Source organism: Juglans regia, chromosome 10, assembly GCF_001411555.2.
Source record: "Juglans regia cultivar Chandler chromosome 10, Walnut 2.0, whole genome shotgun sequence".
Taxonomy (NCBI): Eukaryota; Viridiplantae; Streptophyta; class Magnoliopsida; order Fagales; family Juglandaceae; genus Juglans; species Juglans regia.
The window spans coordinates 34657106-34672647 of NC_049910.1; the positions used below are offsets into that span (position 1 = coordinate 34657106).

The window sequence follows — 15542 nt, forward strand, 5'->3', positions numbered from 1 at the left end:
TTACCTCTCCAAATTAACTTATCTGGCTGGTTGCAATGGCTAATAAGGACTAGGGCAATGAGATCAGCTTCATCCTTATTAAAAATGGATTGTATTAAAGGAATATTCTACTTTTTTGAGTATGCAGTTAAGAGTCTTTCCACTTTAGCTTCAATTCCCAATATTCTGTCTCCACTTTGAGGCTTGTATAACACTGGTTGAGGTAACCAAGGGTCAGACCATATTTTAACAGTTTTTTCATTGCCTATATGCCATATAAGACCTTCTTTGATTAAAGGTCTTGCTGATAAGATGCTTCTCCATATGTATGAGGGGCTACTTCCCAATTTTGCATTTAAGAAGTCTGATTTTGGGAAGTACTTTATCTTCAAAATTGTGGCTGCTAGTGAGTTAGGAATGGTTATAAGCCTCCATCCTTGCTTTGCAAGCAAAACATTATTAAAATTTTCAAAATCTCTAAAGCCTAACCCTCCTTTGATCTTTGACTGCCCCATTTGAGACCAACTCAACCAGTTAATTTTTCTTTCTTGATTTTCTTGGCCCCACCAGAAGCCTCTCATCATTTTGTTAAGCTGGATCAACAAGCCTTTTGGCATTTTAAAGACACCCATCGAGTAGGTGGGAATGGCTTGTATGACTGATTTTAATAAAATTTATCTTCTTGCCTGTGATAGGAATTTTACCTTCCAGTTATTCATCTTGCTACTGACTTTGTCAAGGTCTCCTTTGAATTCTTGTGTTCTTGATCTACCTATTAAGGAAGGCAATCCAAGATAATTTTCATATGAAGAAGTGACTCTGATGCCTGCTTTTCTGGTTATTCTTTCTCTTGTGGCAGTTTGAGTGTTTTTGCTGAAAAATAAGCTAGATTTGTCTTTGTTCAATCTTTGCCCTAATGCCCTTTCAAAATCTTTGATTAGTTCCATCATCCTGGTCCATTGTGAGTCAGTTGCTTGGCAAAAAACCATACAATCATCTGCAAAGAAAAGATAACTTATATGCATTTTTTCTCTGCCCAAAGGTAAACCTGTTATCAGCTTTTTCTTCTTAGCTAATTTGAGCATTTGACTTAGAGCCTCTAAGCATGGAATAAATAGACAGGGTGATAAAGCATCACCCTGTCTAATACCTTTTGAAGGTGAAAAGAAAGATTGTGGATTGCCATTAATCAAAACAGAATAAGAAACTATTTTTACACAGTTCATAATGATATCCACACATTTCCTATTAAAGCCCATCTTAAGCATGACCTTTTCAAGGAAATTCCATTCTAGTATGTCATATGCTTTGCTCATGTCCAACTTAAGAGACATATAACCCTTGGATCCTTTCATCTTGCTGTGCATTGAATGTAAAGCTTCAAAAGCTACTATGATATTGTTAGTTATTTGCCTTCCTTGCACAAAGGCACTTTGGTTTGGAGATATGATTGAGGGCAGTAAAGGTTTTAATCTGTTGGCTAAAACCTTACCCATAACTTTATAAAGCACAATACACAAACTTATTGGCCTAAAATCTGAAACCGAGATGAGATTTTTAACCTTTGGAATCAAAACTATATAGGTCCTATTGATAGAGCTATCCCATCTATTTGTGTTTAGTGCTTTACTGACTACCTCACACAAATCCTCACCTACAATATCCCAGTTGTGATGATAAAAACCAGCTGAGAATCCGTCAGGTCTTGGAGAACTTATAGCACTCATACTATGAATGGCTTCTTGTACTTTTGAATGAGAAAAATCCTTTATCAAATAGAGGTTCATCTCACTGCTGGTAAGAGTTGGAATGTCTTTCACATATTGATCCTGCCCCACTGGATTTGATGAAGTAAAGAGCTTTGTAAAGAAATCCTGAATGCAATGATTTATATCCTGAGGTGAAGTACATTGATTTCTCATTCCATCTCTGATACTTGTGATGGTATGCTGTTTGTTTCTTTGAGTAGCACATGAATGAAAATATCTGGTATTTTTATCACCTTCTGTCAACCATCTTTGCTTAGAACGTTGTTTCCATTTCATTTCCTCTTGCTCTAATATCTTCTGAACTTGGTTTTGAATATGTTTGATAGTAGCCTGCTCATTGCCATTGTGATCAATTTCCCATTTGGTATCCTTTGCTTGTTTCTTCTTCCAAGATAGGAGTTTGTACTTGCATCTGTTTAGTTTGTTTGAGAAGTCTATCAATGACCTGCCAGCACAATTATTGTTCTTCCAAGATGTAGAAATCATATTTTTGCATTCATTGTTTAGGCCCCAACTATTTTCATACCTGAAGATTCTGGCTCTCCTTGATTGTTGTGTTTGATTGCTCCAGGTTGTTAGAATAGGATTGTGGTCAGAAGAGCAAACCGGTAAGATGCTAGTAGAAAAGTCTGAGAAGCTGTTAAGACATTGAGTATTGGCAAACACACGATCAAGCCTCTCTTTAATAAAGTCTGAGCCTTCTCTTCTGTTAGACTAGGTAAATTTTGACCCAAAGTAACCCATGTCATATAGTTCAGTGTCCTGTAAGGCTTGTTTGAAACTATGCATCTGAGCATATGGTCTTTAGGTTCCCCCGAATTTCTCATGACTATAGAGAATTTCATTGAAATCTCCCATAGACAACCAAGGCCTATGGTTTGTGGGTCTTAGGAGCCTTAAAAGATGCCAAGATCATTCTCTTTTGGCTGTTATGGGATTCTCATAAAAACCTCTTATGGACCATATTGTTCCAGTAATTGCCTCCTTCATTCTAATTGAGATATGAAAATTTGTAAAAGTCACAACCTCTATGTTAGAATCTGACTTCCATAGCATTGCCAAACCTCCACTAGTACCTCTACTATCTACTATAAAGCTTCTGTCAAAACCAAGTTTGTTTCTGATTCTTTCCATTTTCTCCCTTGTGCACTTTGTTTCGATTAGGAAGATCAACTTTGGGCACTTTTGTTTCACTAGAAAGTGAAGTTCTCTAACTGTTCGAGGGTTCCTAAGCCCTCGACAGTTCCAAGAATTATACATGAGTTATATACTATTTAGGACTTCTAATAATTTATAATTCAAAAATATATACTTACAAAATATTGTTAGATGCCAATTAGCAAATTAATCATATGCTAGCTATATATATATATAAATATATATATATATATGCTTGATAAAAAATCCTTAATTAATTATGCACTCTACAAATCTTGCTATATAATTATGCACTCTATATTAATCATTCATGTGAATAAAGTGTGCAGCACTTGTCAAAGACATTAGTAAGTAAAAAAAATTTAAATGCATTAACGGTCAAAATGAGAAGAGCGCAAAACAAAGCGATATAGTAGCAGGTCTGCTTTGGACTAGTCGGGTTGTATTTTTGGCCTTAATAGCCTTCAGTTAAAACTAAGACACATAAGCAAGTCTACCAAACCAGCATGAAACTTATTACACCAAATTGATTGGAGCCCTATTCACACCCGAAATACTTCAACAGCATCTATCGTTCAAGCCGCCGCAGGAGTGCACTTTAGCAGCCTTATCACCTGAGTCACTTTCATGGTAATTTTCAATTTGGATTTTTCTATGGTTCTCGGGTAGGAGATGTGTTCATAGATGCAGAAATCTCCCTCTCCATCTCTTTCACATCAGCTGCATTCTATTATTTTTTTAGTATGAAACCAAAATCAAGACCATCAGAACATTAGAGGTCAATGGAATCTGTTCAAAGTGAGGTTCTTACAGTTTGTTGCTGATATTTTAGTTTTCAATTTACTTTCAGTTTTCAGTTTTCAATCCTTTTCTTTTCCTGTCGATATTTCTGTTTTCAATTTAATTTCATTTTTCAGTTTTCTCCCGATTTTCTTCAAGCAATGAATTCGTTGCTGCGAATTTTTCTTCAAGCCGACATCATGGTGCCGCTTTTGAGACTTTTCGAGTCTTATGCACAAAAAGAATTTGTCGAAAGTTTGTCTGGTTGTCAAATGAATTTGGGAATAAAAGGGTAGGCACAAAAAGCATTTCAAGTCTTATGCACAAAAAACATTTGTTGAAAGCAGTAGTACGTAGAGTCTGAATATAAAAGAATAGGTACTAATAATAATTTACTTGTTTGGATGAGAAATTCCTAATCTTTTAGATTAAATTATAATTATCTAGTTTCTCTTTACAACTTTTCATTTCATAATGTAAATATCATGTATATCATTACAGATGTATGGAGATTGTCAAGAAGTTGAGAATGCAAGACTTAATGCTGAAAGTATAGAAGAACAATGTAATGTGAAAGGGGAAGATGGAGTGAATTTGGAAGAGGGAGTGAATTTGAAAGATGGAGTGAATGTCGAAGATAGAGTGAGTATGGGTGATGGAGCCAATGAGTTAAACCCATGTTCGAGTAGTGGTCCTATGGAGCCATTCATTGGTATAGTATTTGATGACGTGGAAGACGCCAAAAATTTTTGCAAGGCATATGCAAGACGAAAAGATTTTACAATTCGGACCAACCATACTCACTGTTCAAAAGATGAGAAAAACTAGTTGCAGTCGACTACTTTTGTTCAAGGGAAGGATACCGACAAGAAAGTCCAAAACAAAAAAAACGAACAATTCCTGAACCTGCTAAGACAAAGATTGGATGTAAAGTTTTGATGGGAATAGAAAAAAGATGGTGAAAAATGGATAGTTAACAAGTTTATACTTGAACATAACCATATTCTACTTACGCCTAGAAGTACGAGCTGGCTCTGTGGACATAGAGGAGTTACTAAAGTCTAAAAAAAACTTATTATGACTTTAAATGTGTCTGGTGTACCGACAAGAAAAATAATGTCGGTGTTAAGTAAAGATTTAGGTGAAGACTTTAATATTGGTTGTATTGGCAATGATGTTGAAAAATACTTGAAAAACAAAAGGAAAAAATTATTTGAGGACGGGGATGTACAAATGTTATATGCCTACTTTCTTAATCGACAATACAAAGAACCTGATTTTGTGTACTCCATGCAAGTTTATTAGGATGGGTGCATGAAAAGTTAACAGATATCCGATCTAGAGCTACATATCAATATTTTTGGGATGTTGTCACATTTGATGTCACCTACCTGACCAATATTTATAAGATGTCATTTGTGTCATTTTCTGGAGTTAACCATCATCACCAAACCATAATGTTTGGTTGTGCTTTGTTAATTAATGAAATAGTCGAATCGTATATATAGTTATTAAGAACATGACAAGAGGTAATGCTTGGGCATGTCCCTTCAACCATAATTACTGATAATGACAAAGTCATGGCCAAGGCCATTGCAGAGGTGCTTCCAAATACATTGTGCTTGTGACATATTTTATAAAAAAATTTAGAACACTTGTCTCATGTGTATAACAAGTTTCCAGACTTTCAAAAAGATTTTCGTCATTGTATACATGAGACAATTACAACTAATGAGTTTGAGGATGAATGAAGTTTGATATTAGTGAAGTATGGGCTAGGAGAAAATAATTGGCTGCAAAATCTTTTACAGTCGACGTGATAAGTGGGTTCCAGCTTACTTGCATTCAACATTCTATGCGTGTATGTCAACAACTCAAAGTAGTGAAATCATGAACAAATTTTTCAAAGATTATGTTCGATTAAGCACTATGGTTAGTGACTTTTGCATCAATATGAGAAAGCTATATATGCACGTTATTTTAAAGAGAAAGAAAATGATGTGCGGATAAAATCTACACGGACGATATTGAAAACATGTCAATAAAATTGAAGAGGAGATGACTATGGTTTATACAAGAAAGTCTTTCATGATCTTCAAAGATGAGCTTTTTAATAGTTAACGGTACAAATCAACAAAAATTTTCAAAGAGGGTGGAAGGAAGACATATGGAGTGGTATTTCATGGCAAAGAAATACCTCTTTATTATGTGACATTCGAGAGTGGTGAAAAACATGCAATATGTACATCCCACATGTTTGAGTTTATGGGGATTCTCTGTAGGCATATCTTATGTGTCCTTGCCACGAAATCGAAATTAAATAGACTATTGCAGCAGTATGTTCTAGAAAGAAGAATTGTTAATGTTAAGAGTCGACCTATTCCAGACATACCACATTTTGAAGGGCAAGTCCTGACACAAGATGATCAGCTTTTGAGAACAAGTAAGTTGATGATGCAATTTTATGATATTGCAGAACTTGGGTCGCAGTCAACAAAAAAAACTAAACAACCTCTCTCTTGCATTAGAGAATGTTTACAAAGAGTTACTTCTGATGGAAGATCATGTAGATACTGAGAAAACAATTTTTCCATGTTGAGAGGTGCCAACCAACGATTCACAGATGTTAAGAAGTTACGTTATATCGAATTTTTCACAGACGGTCTAGGATCCTCCACGAGTGCCAACAAAAGGACAACCAAAATTTTTGAGAGCAAAAAACCTAAAAGAAACTCAAACAATAAAGAAAAGACGTTGTAACATTTGCAAGAATGAGGGACATGTGAGGAACAATTGTCTTTCAATGAGGTATAATACCTTATTAATATTTATGTTTTATTTTTTTGTCTTTAATTGAAGAAGTTAATATTTTTTGTGTTTTGTTATGTTTTATGTAGGGATCTTGGGGTGCGGTCTGATAACATTGAGTTAAATTTGGATTCTTAGTAAAGTTGTTTAAGTGGAGTATGAAATTTTTGTCTCTTGTCTCTTTTGTTATGGATAGTTAATTTAAACAAATTCTACTACAAAGTTAATTTCATCCCTCTTTAGTTTGATATGACATGGAAGAACACAGTAGATTGTGAGCTTTGAAGAGTAGAGTGGATTGAAGGTTTGAATAGTGGATTGAAGTTTTGCTACTTTCCTCTCATAGTCTTTAACTGAGAGTGGATGTAACTGAGAGTGGATTTATTATTCTATGTAATTCTGAATGTTTTGAAACTATATTTTTATGTGATTATGTCATGTCTTGATCTAGTATTTTTTTATGTTTGAGGGTTTCTTTTTATAGTTTGAAGTTTTGTTGTCCATATCGGTAATCTTTGTATGAAACATCTATTACATAAAAATAAAAAGAACAACATTCAACATTTTCATTACATTTAGCACATGTTCATTACATTCCCACATCAGTCACCACATGTCTATTACATTCCCACATCAGTCATCACATGTCCATTACATTCACCACCACATGTTCATTACAATAAAAGTAAACCATGACAACAACAATATTTTCAAGGTTCTACTATAATTCTTCTCCATTGTTTTAAATTTGACTTGCTCAATCGCAACATGTTCAAGAAATACCCTCTCGTTCCAAAATAACTTTGTCTTCCCCTTTTGGAATCCATGAACTTGAACCAGGATGAGAACTTGGAAAATATGGAAGAAAGTAAGCACTAAATCTGAGAGCTAGTAGTGCATGTAGCAAAAAGAAAATGGGTTTACAGAAACAAGACTTCTTACTTAGAGATACCTCGTGAAACTAAGATAATCTTGTTTGCATGATGCAGATTTGCATGCAGTTTGCTCCGATAGGTATGCAGGTGTTGGCATTAGTGGGGTCAAATGTATGCAAGTTAGTAGGGGCATTCTTGTTTCCTATATTTGGTCTAGGTTACCAAAAGAGGGGTAGGGACATTTAAGATGAGCTATATTTGGTCCCATATTTGACTTGACTCTAGCAGACAAGGACAGGAACATTGAACATAAACGAATAATGTAAAGAGAATTGGGGCACTAGGTTTGAGAGATAGCAAATGTAGCATTAAAACAATGAAACAAAGTTACTTATCAGGGAAAAAAACACACAATGAAACAAGGTCTGAAACACTAAATAATTAAGTAGCAGCTACAAAAAGCTAGACTTTTATGAGCCAAAATTGGAAAAAATTGGTTTTCCCTTCAACCTAAGAGAAAAAATTGTAAAGTCATGGACTTTGGGTAAAAAAAACACATAAGCAGAAATGAAATATATGTGCTATTCCAGAAAGCTCAATTCTTAAAATTTTAGTTCAACTTCATGCCTGAATTGCCTAAATTTGTGAGGCTCGTGTCTTGCTTATTATTTTTCAATATCACCACTTTTATTGTCTATTGCATGCCAATATTGCTAGTTGACTATTAATGATGATTTCTACCTAGAAAATGGGGACCATTTATGTTATTTATGTGACAATATCGCCAATTCAGTTTGTGGCTCATTTGAACTTTTCTTCCAACATATGTTGTGCTTTCCTTTTAATTCAACAATTAATACAGTTTGTAGCTCATTTGTGCTTTCCTAAATACAAACATTCAATCCAAAATAGTTCTATCATAATCCAACCATTAATACAAGAAAGTTCTAACAAATCCAATTATTAATACATGCAACAGAGTTCTAATTCGTAGCCACAAATTCGAGATTACGCAATGAAATTGCATAGCTCAAAGAGTGTTCTTCAATGGTGTGATTCTGAGAATGTGCCATCGATCTGCACTGGCTTACGATTCTGAGAGTTTTGCATCTAGTTTTGTCAAGAGCAAAAACCGGTGGCTGAGAGGGGCAGCTCAGGGGGACGATGAGATTTCTTTTTTCTTTTTTTTTTTCTTTTTTTTTGCCGATAAGTGGCTGAAGGTGGGAGGGGTTGCGGGTGGGCGAAGGGCTGTTGCAATTTTGTTCGGTGCTTACCGAGAGGTGACCGATGGTAGGTGAAGGGGCTGCAGATGGGCGAGGGTGCTGTGAATCATGCAAGGGGGAGTGAAGGAGAGAGGGGGAACGAAGGGGGACTGGGCTGAGGGTGGGCAAGGCAATTTTGTTCTATGTTTGCCAAGAGGTGGCCGATGGTGGGTGAGGGGGTTGTGGGGGGTGATGGGCGAGGATGCTATAGTTGAATGTTGAAGGGGGAGTGAAGGAGAGAGGGGGAACGAAGGTTTAAAGAGTGATGGGGATTCATGAGATTGGGATTCTGCTAGAGTGCGGTCACAACATAATTGCTATACGTACGTGCATGTTTCTATTGGAAGGCTGATATTTTGGGATGAACAGTCAGACCCTTTATAAGATTGTCTCATATGGCAGCGTTATTGTTACGTAATTAGGTTGAAAACCATAAAATGAAAGGCAAATGCGTACACACTTCTCTCATTTAGTTAACATATATATAAAATTGCAAACACCATTAATTAACAAGAAATTAAGTCACGAATAGATGACAGACACCTTGACTCAGACTCGGTACTTTTATTCAAACAAATTACAAACACTATGGATCGAGCAAGAAAGTCATGACTAGATGACAGTAGTACTAATTGATCACTTCAAGATCCATGCAGCATTGACAACATGTGCAGGCATCATGATTTACATATAACTCACAAAGCTAAAGTACTTTAACCCTAGAGCTACAAATATGCATGGCAATTATTCATTACTTCAATCTACTAAAAACCCATATGCTGCATGGCGTGCAATGATCCTCATCTCTGGTAGCACCAATTAACAAATTTTGGTGCAGAAACAACGGCGACGGAATCCACGGCATTTGCCACCAGAGAAACCTTCGTTCTTGCACACCAGACCACAGTTGTTGTCGCGAACGCATGGTCCCTGGAACTTGTGGCTCTGTGACTCGCAAACTCTTGCCTCACTTGGCATAATCATCTCTTCTGTAATGAAAAAATAATAAATAAATAAATAAAACCCCAACCCCAAACAGACATCATTCATATTCCGAATAAACTTAAATGTCCCAAAAAATCAAAATAGTGGAGATAGGAAGCTAGAAAGTCTTACGAGAAGCCAAGAAAATGAGCAGTATCAAGAAAAACCCAAGTGATTTCCTCTCCATCATCATCTTCTTCTTCTTTCTTCTTTTTATTCGGCTCCAACTCTTTATACCTACTGCAAATGCTAATAATTACTCTTCCGAGTGTATACTTGCCCACATATATAGTGGAGTTGTGACCGACACGTACGTACTACTCTTGGGTCATCTGTGTGGGTTTAGTAAAAGTAGGTTGATTATTAAAAAATTATTATTTTTTTAATGATTTTATATATATATATATATTATTTTTTAAAAGTAATTGTGTTGTTCTTATACATTTACTATTCACTGTAACTATTTTTTTTTTTTTTGTCAAATACAAATGCTGATCTGTTAAAGAGTGTGCAATATCGATACACGAGCCAAAAAGCATGCTTGTAATTCCATGGCGGAAAATGCTATCCTTTTTTTTTTTCACTCCACTCGGACCAATCCGCCCGCTCGGCATAGTGCTGTCAAGATCGAGGACAGTGCATTTGTAAAGTTATTGTACGTCGGCAGATCTGGAATGACATTATTTCAGAAGAGAAATGATAGAGTTTTTATTTATTTATTTATTTATTCATTTATTTAATTTTTAAGGAAGTAAATTTCTATTAAAAATCGCAAAGATGATAAATGAGAGGGGTGAGGTTCCAACAAACGAATAATGATTATAAAAAAAAAACACTATTTTGTTCATTTTATTTATTCTTTTATTTTAACATCTTATATATTTAAATTTTTTTCTTAATAATTAAGAAAGTAATATTAATATATTGAATTTTTTTTATATTTTTAAAAATATTTTAAAATAATAAAAAAATATGAATAAAAACAAAATTTTGAACTAGCGATCAAAATGAGTAATGCTACTCAGGCAACAGAATAGCACGGCTCTAATTATAATTTAAAGTAATGAAAAAAAATAGATTTTGGGACCAATTTTTTTTATCCCCATCCATGCCCTACAAAGAGGATGTCATCGTAAAAGACGGTAGTTAGCAGTTTACAAAATCATACGAACTATAGAACTACACCTTCGTTGGAAGCGGTGAAAGTTTTGGGTGTACGACAGTTTGTTGTCTTGAGATGTTTTTTAGAAAAATTCGTAGTTCCTCTTTCAAGATTATCAGTTAGGAAAAACGATGACATAGTCGAAAGGATGGCATCAGATGGATTGATCTTCGGCTAGTCATCTATCTTCTCACGCATCTGTGGTGGAAGATCTCGACGTGGGGAATCTGTTGATACGGTGCGTGTAATCGGCAGAGGCGTCATGGCATGGCGATGCGTGAAGACCACACATGAAAACAAACTGTGTGTGAGGGCCATGCGTAGAGCTTTTTGGCTCGATTCAGCTCCGTCCCAATAGATCGATAGTTGTAGAACGGCGTGGTGGTACGCGTGTCGACTGATGACAACTGGAGTGTAATAGATTTTATCAAAACCATATCGGTGAAGGGAGAAAAAAATACAACCATAAAGTATATACATAATGTGCGGAAGGCACTTAAAGAGATTGTTATACTTAGACCTACCTACTATAATAGGTAAGCCTAAATATTTGTTATAATTACCATATAGCACCCTATTTGTAGACTGAGTTTTCTAGAGAGAATGAGAGAGTTTCTCTACCTAAAATGGAGAAGTGAGAAAATGATAGAATTATTATGTAATAACTTGTTTGCGATTATGTAATAAAATAATATTATTTGAAATTTTATTTTGATTTTAATTTTTAATTTGATGGATTTAAATTTAATAAAAAATATTATTATATTTAAAATTATCTATAAATTTTGAATAAGTTGTAATCCTCACTACTTAAATTCAGAATCTGTTTCACATTCTTCCCTACCTGCGTATATTATGCCAGAGCAGTGATAGGCTTGCGAACTATTTACAATTTATACATAATTTGAAATATAGTAATATTTTTTATTATATTTAAATTTATTAAATCAAAGATAAAAGTCAATATAAAATTTAAAATAATATTATTTTATTACAAACAAGTTGTTACTCTTCATGCAATAATTGTACCTGTGATGTATAATAAACTAATCAGTTCAAAACAACACACGACACAACAAGACATGGCGTAAAGTTAAGAGTGGAAATTGACTCCGACATGAATCATGACATGAACACGAAGGCCAGGACTTGTCTGCAGGCCTGTTGTATCGCGGCGAGGAGAAATTGAAAGAAATCCAAGGGCTCCATCCAGTAAAACGTGTCAAAATCATGCATGCGTGGGCTGGGGGCCACATTTTGTTTCAAATACATGTTCAATTTCTATAGGTTATCACTTTTTGATCTATAAACTAAAGATCCTGAACGATCAATACTCCAAAACAGCAAATCATCACAACTTGTCAGTCTTCAACTATTACACTTTATACAGTCGAATTGTAAATTAAAAGAACTCATCATTTAATTAGGTGGCCCCTTCTTAACAGGGTGTTTGTTGAAAATCTACGCCCCTCTTTATGAGTGTTGATGAGTTGCTTTCATATAAGATAAATATTTTAAAAGATTTTATAAAAATAAATTTATAAATTAATATATTTTAATATAATAAATTATATTATAAAATTATTTTTAATATTAAATAAGTCTAATACATCATATAAAATTACGTCAATTTACTACTCTCTTATTATTTATTTATTATTATTTTTTATTTAATTTTTTTATTTTATTTAATGATTAAAGAATAGTAATGGAGTAGTGAACAGGTTGCAAGGTATCATTAGCCATGAGTTTAACATGATATCATGTATGAGAGGTGGTGTGAACTGGAGAGCCATGCAATTGGAAAGTGGAAAGAAAGAGAGAAAAATGAAAGGGAAGAGACAAAACAAAAAAACAAAGAAACAACTCACACAGATACCTATCCCAACCCGAAATCGCATCTTATCTTCAAGCAGCCCCACTCCACTTATTCATTCACACTGAAATCTCACCTTTGTCGGTTTGGTTAAATTAGAAAGTCATTCTCATCATTCACCATTTATACTTATAGATCATTTTCGGGTTCTGTTTAGATGTTAAGAATATCTCAACTCGTCTATGAGTAATGTTAGAGAGAAGTCATTATAGCAGTGCACACTTTACACTCACTGCGTGACTACTTCTAGTTGATTGTTTTCAATATTCACTTGAAGATATGTGTGGTCTACATGATGTCACATTATGTGTGTAAAATGAATACTCTCAATAGTAATTTCTATCTATATTTATTCTTCTACTTTTAGTAGTCAAATTCTGCTGACCTCTGTTTTCCACAAATTAAAATGATCATATAACCCAAGGGCCCAACTCTCTTGCTTTGGTCCCTACTTGAATGGGCAGTAGGCCTTATTCAAGCACACTCATCGGATGACCCAGCTCCATTGGGCTTGATCCATTATCACTCGTTGGACACTCTTTTTGGTACGTCAACGATCAAACCCCATCCTATGTTCAAAAATAAATGCATATGCTTACCACATTTACACTATACTTGCTTGCTATAAAGTCTAAACGTTGATCTTGTGGCTAGAGTCATGAAAGTCATTTTTAGAGCCTAATTTCACTTGGTAAACATTTGTATGTGAGTTTTAGCACCCATACGATCCCGGCACAACTCGTTCAAAATAATGTGAGACTTAACACGTTTTATAAGTCAGAAGAGCAATTATATATGCAGCTACAACATTTTTACAACTCTTTTATAGTTTTGAGGAAAATTATGTAAAATTAAATTATCCAAATCAAGAAAACTTTAGCATTTTTTTTACGATGTGGCACTATCGCATTGGTTAGCTATAAAATAGTAGTAAAATAATTATACGTATATTATCATTATTCAATTCCGAATATAATAGTTGTTAAGTTTCATATTAGAGAGTTGTTACAGATATAAAGAGATTACACAAAATAAATCTATAAATTGATGTGGTTTCATAGAATCCGTTAAATCTACTGTATAATAAAAATAAGAGGTGAAATTAGGCTTTATAATAGTGCAGTTATGGCTATCATTTCCTCGGATTGTGACAAATTTTTAAATCCAATATGGGGTAGATGAACGGTGAAGGGATTCCTTTGGGAGTATTATTGGGTCCAAAGCAACTGACAGGAAAGGAGGGCCCGTGTTCAGGCATGCATGTACAGCCCACTTTCTCAAAGATTTGAAGAATCTAGCCAACTTTACATGGCCATCGAGGAGAGGAATGAAAGGTGGCCGGGCCCCATGTTTGAATGCTCGTTTGAAGTTTTATAGAGAGAAACTCCACTATATTGATGCAGTGATGGCATAGAAAAAGTGTTGAGCAGTAGCCAAAATTCTCAGGTCGGCACCAAATGGGGGCAAGACAGAACTGTGAAGTTGTACTTTGCCCTTTGGACCACCGCACAAAATAATGATGATGCCAACTGAAGGCACACACCTGCTTGCTTGCTGCCCGCTGCAGCCCCTGCATTGCTGCTCTTTCCACTCCCGACCACATTATAAACCCGGGTGCATGCTTTTGCTGCTCACTTTCACTTTGCCAGATCGGAGAATGATCTTTTGTCATCTCATTTGACATAAACAAATCAAGAAAATGGGAAAAAAGAAAGATGTTGGACAAGGCTGGACGATTCAGGGTACTAGTTTAAACTATATACATGTATCACTTTGGATACCTCTTTCCCATTTGCTAATAGTTATCGTACTACCCTGTGTTGGCTTTGGAGGAAATGCTTTTTATAATATGTTGGCAATCTTGATAGAGGATGAGATGAAAACCTATAGAATATTCACATTCTTTAACAAAGTAAAGAAGGGAAACAATCTTGCACTTTTGACTTTCATAAAGTAAAGTGATAGTCTAAATGATGACCATCCACTGCTTTTGCAAGATAAAGAAATCGCCTCTGTTCATGCCTAAAAAGGATCAAAACACGGGGGAGAAAGGGAAATAATTTGTTTGGAGCATAATTAAATGATTATAGAATTCAAAGTAAAGTGGGTTTAAGGATGAAAATCAGTGCTGAAAAGAGAAAAAAAATAGTAGTTCCAGATATCGCCAAATACCTTGTTTTGGCACGTGCAACCATGACTTGCACAGTTCAGGAAGCCGGAAGAAGCAGCCCCGGAGATACTTGAGACGCATGCTCAAGTTTTAAGTTGGTCTTATAAACTAAAGGTGATGATCTAAAAATGACCGTTTCTTAAAGAGTATCCAACTGTTAAAGCAGCCACTGAAACTTTCAAAAGCACTCTTCTTTGAGATGTAAATATGATCGTTTAGTGATTATAAGTTTACAGTAATCTTGAAAGAGGTGTATCGCTATAGTTCCAAAACTGGCCTCGAAGGAAGGAAGTGGCTTTATCCAAATGGAAGAAAGCATAGATTACACTATAAGAAGAAGAAAGGTACTACCTCCCAAATCTTAAAATGGCTTTCAGAAAGAGCTAGATTGCATTTGAACAGAATCTACGGCTTTTCTACATTACATCAGTTCAGCTTTCTGTAGTTAAAAGTAGTCAAGATAGTTACAATTTACAGCTGTAGTACCATAGAAATGAATAAGAACAGCCACCCCGCCCCCAAAAAAAGAAAGACCACTGAATGCCAGCTTAAGAATTGACTCAGTTTAGACCTAAACTGGGATTGGTCAAGCTCAATGTAGAGGGGAGCAGTGTTGGTAATCCTGGTTCTTATGGGAGTGGAGGAACATTCTAGAGATTTTGATGGGAGGTTTTTGACTGCATTTAACTCCCATTATGGGTTTGGCCCTAATAACATGG

At 35.1% G+C, this 15542-nt stretch overlaps 1 protein-coding gene across 1 annotated transcript; it reads right to left on the reverse strand.

Annotated features, from left to right (window-relative positions):
* Positions 1-9099: 9099 nt before the first annotated feature.
* LOC108983837 (defensin-like protein 1) lies at positions 9100-9882 on the reverse strand. Its single transcript, XM_018955615.2, has 2 exons — positions 9748-9882; positions 9100-9620 (listed from the first exon to the last, which is right to left on the reverse strand). The coding sequence occupies exons 1-2, from the start codon at positions 9806-9808 to the stop codon at positions 9451-9453; spliced, it is 231 nt and encodes a 76-aa protein (XP_018811160.1). The 5' UTR covers positions 9809-9882; the 3' UTR covers positions 9100-9450.
* Positions 9883-15542: the final 5660 nt, after the last annotated feature.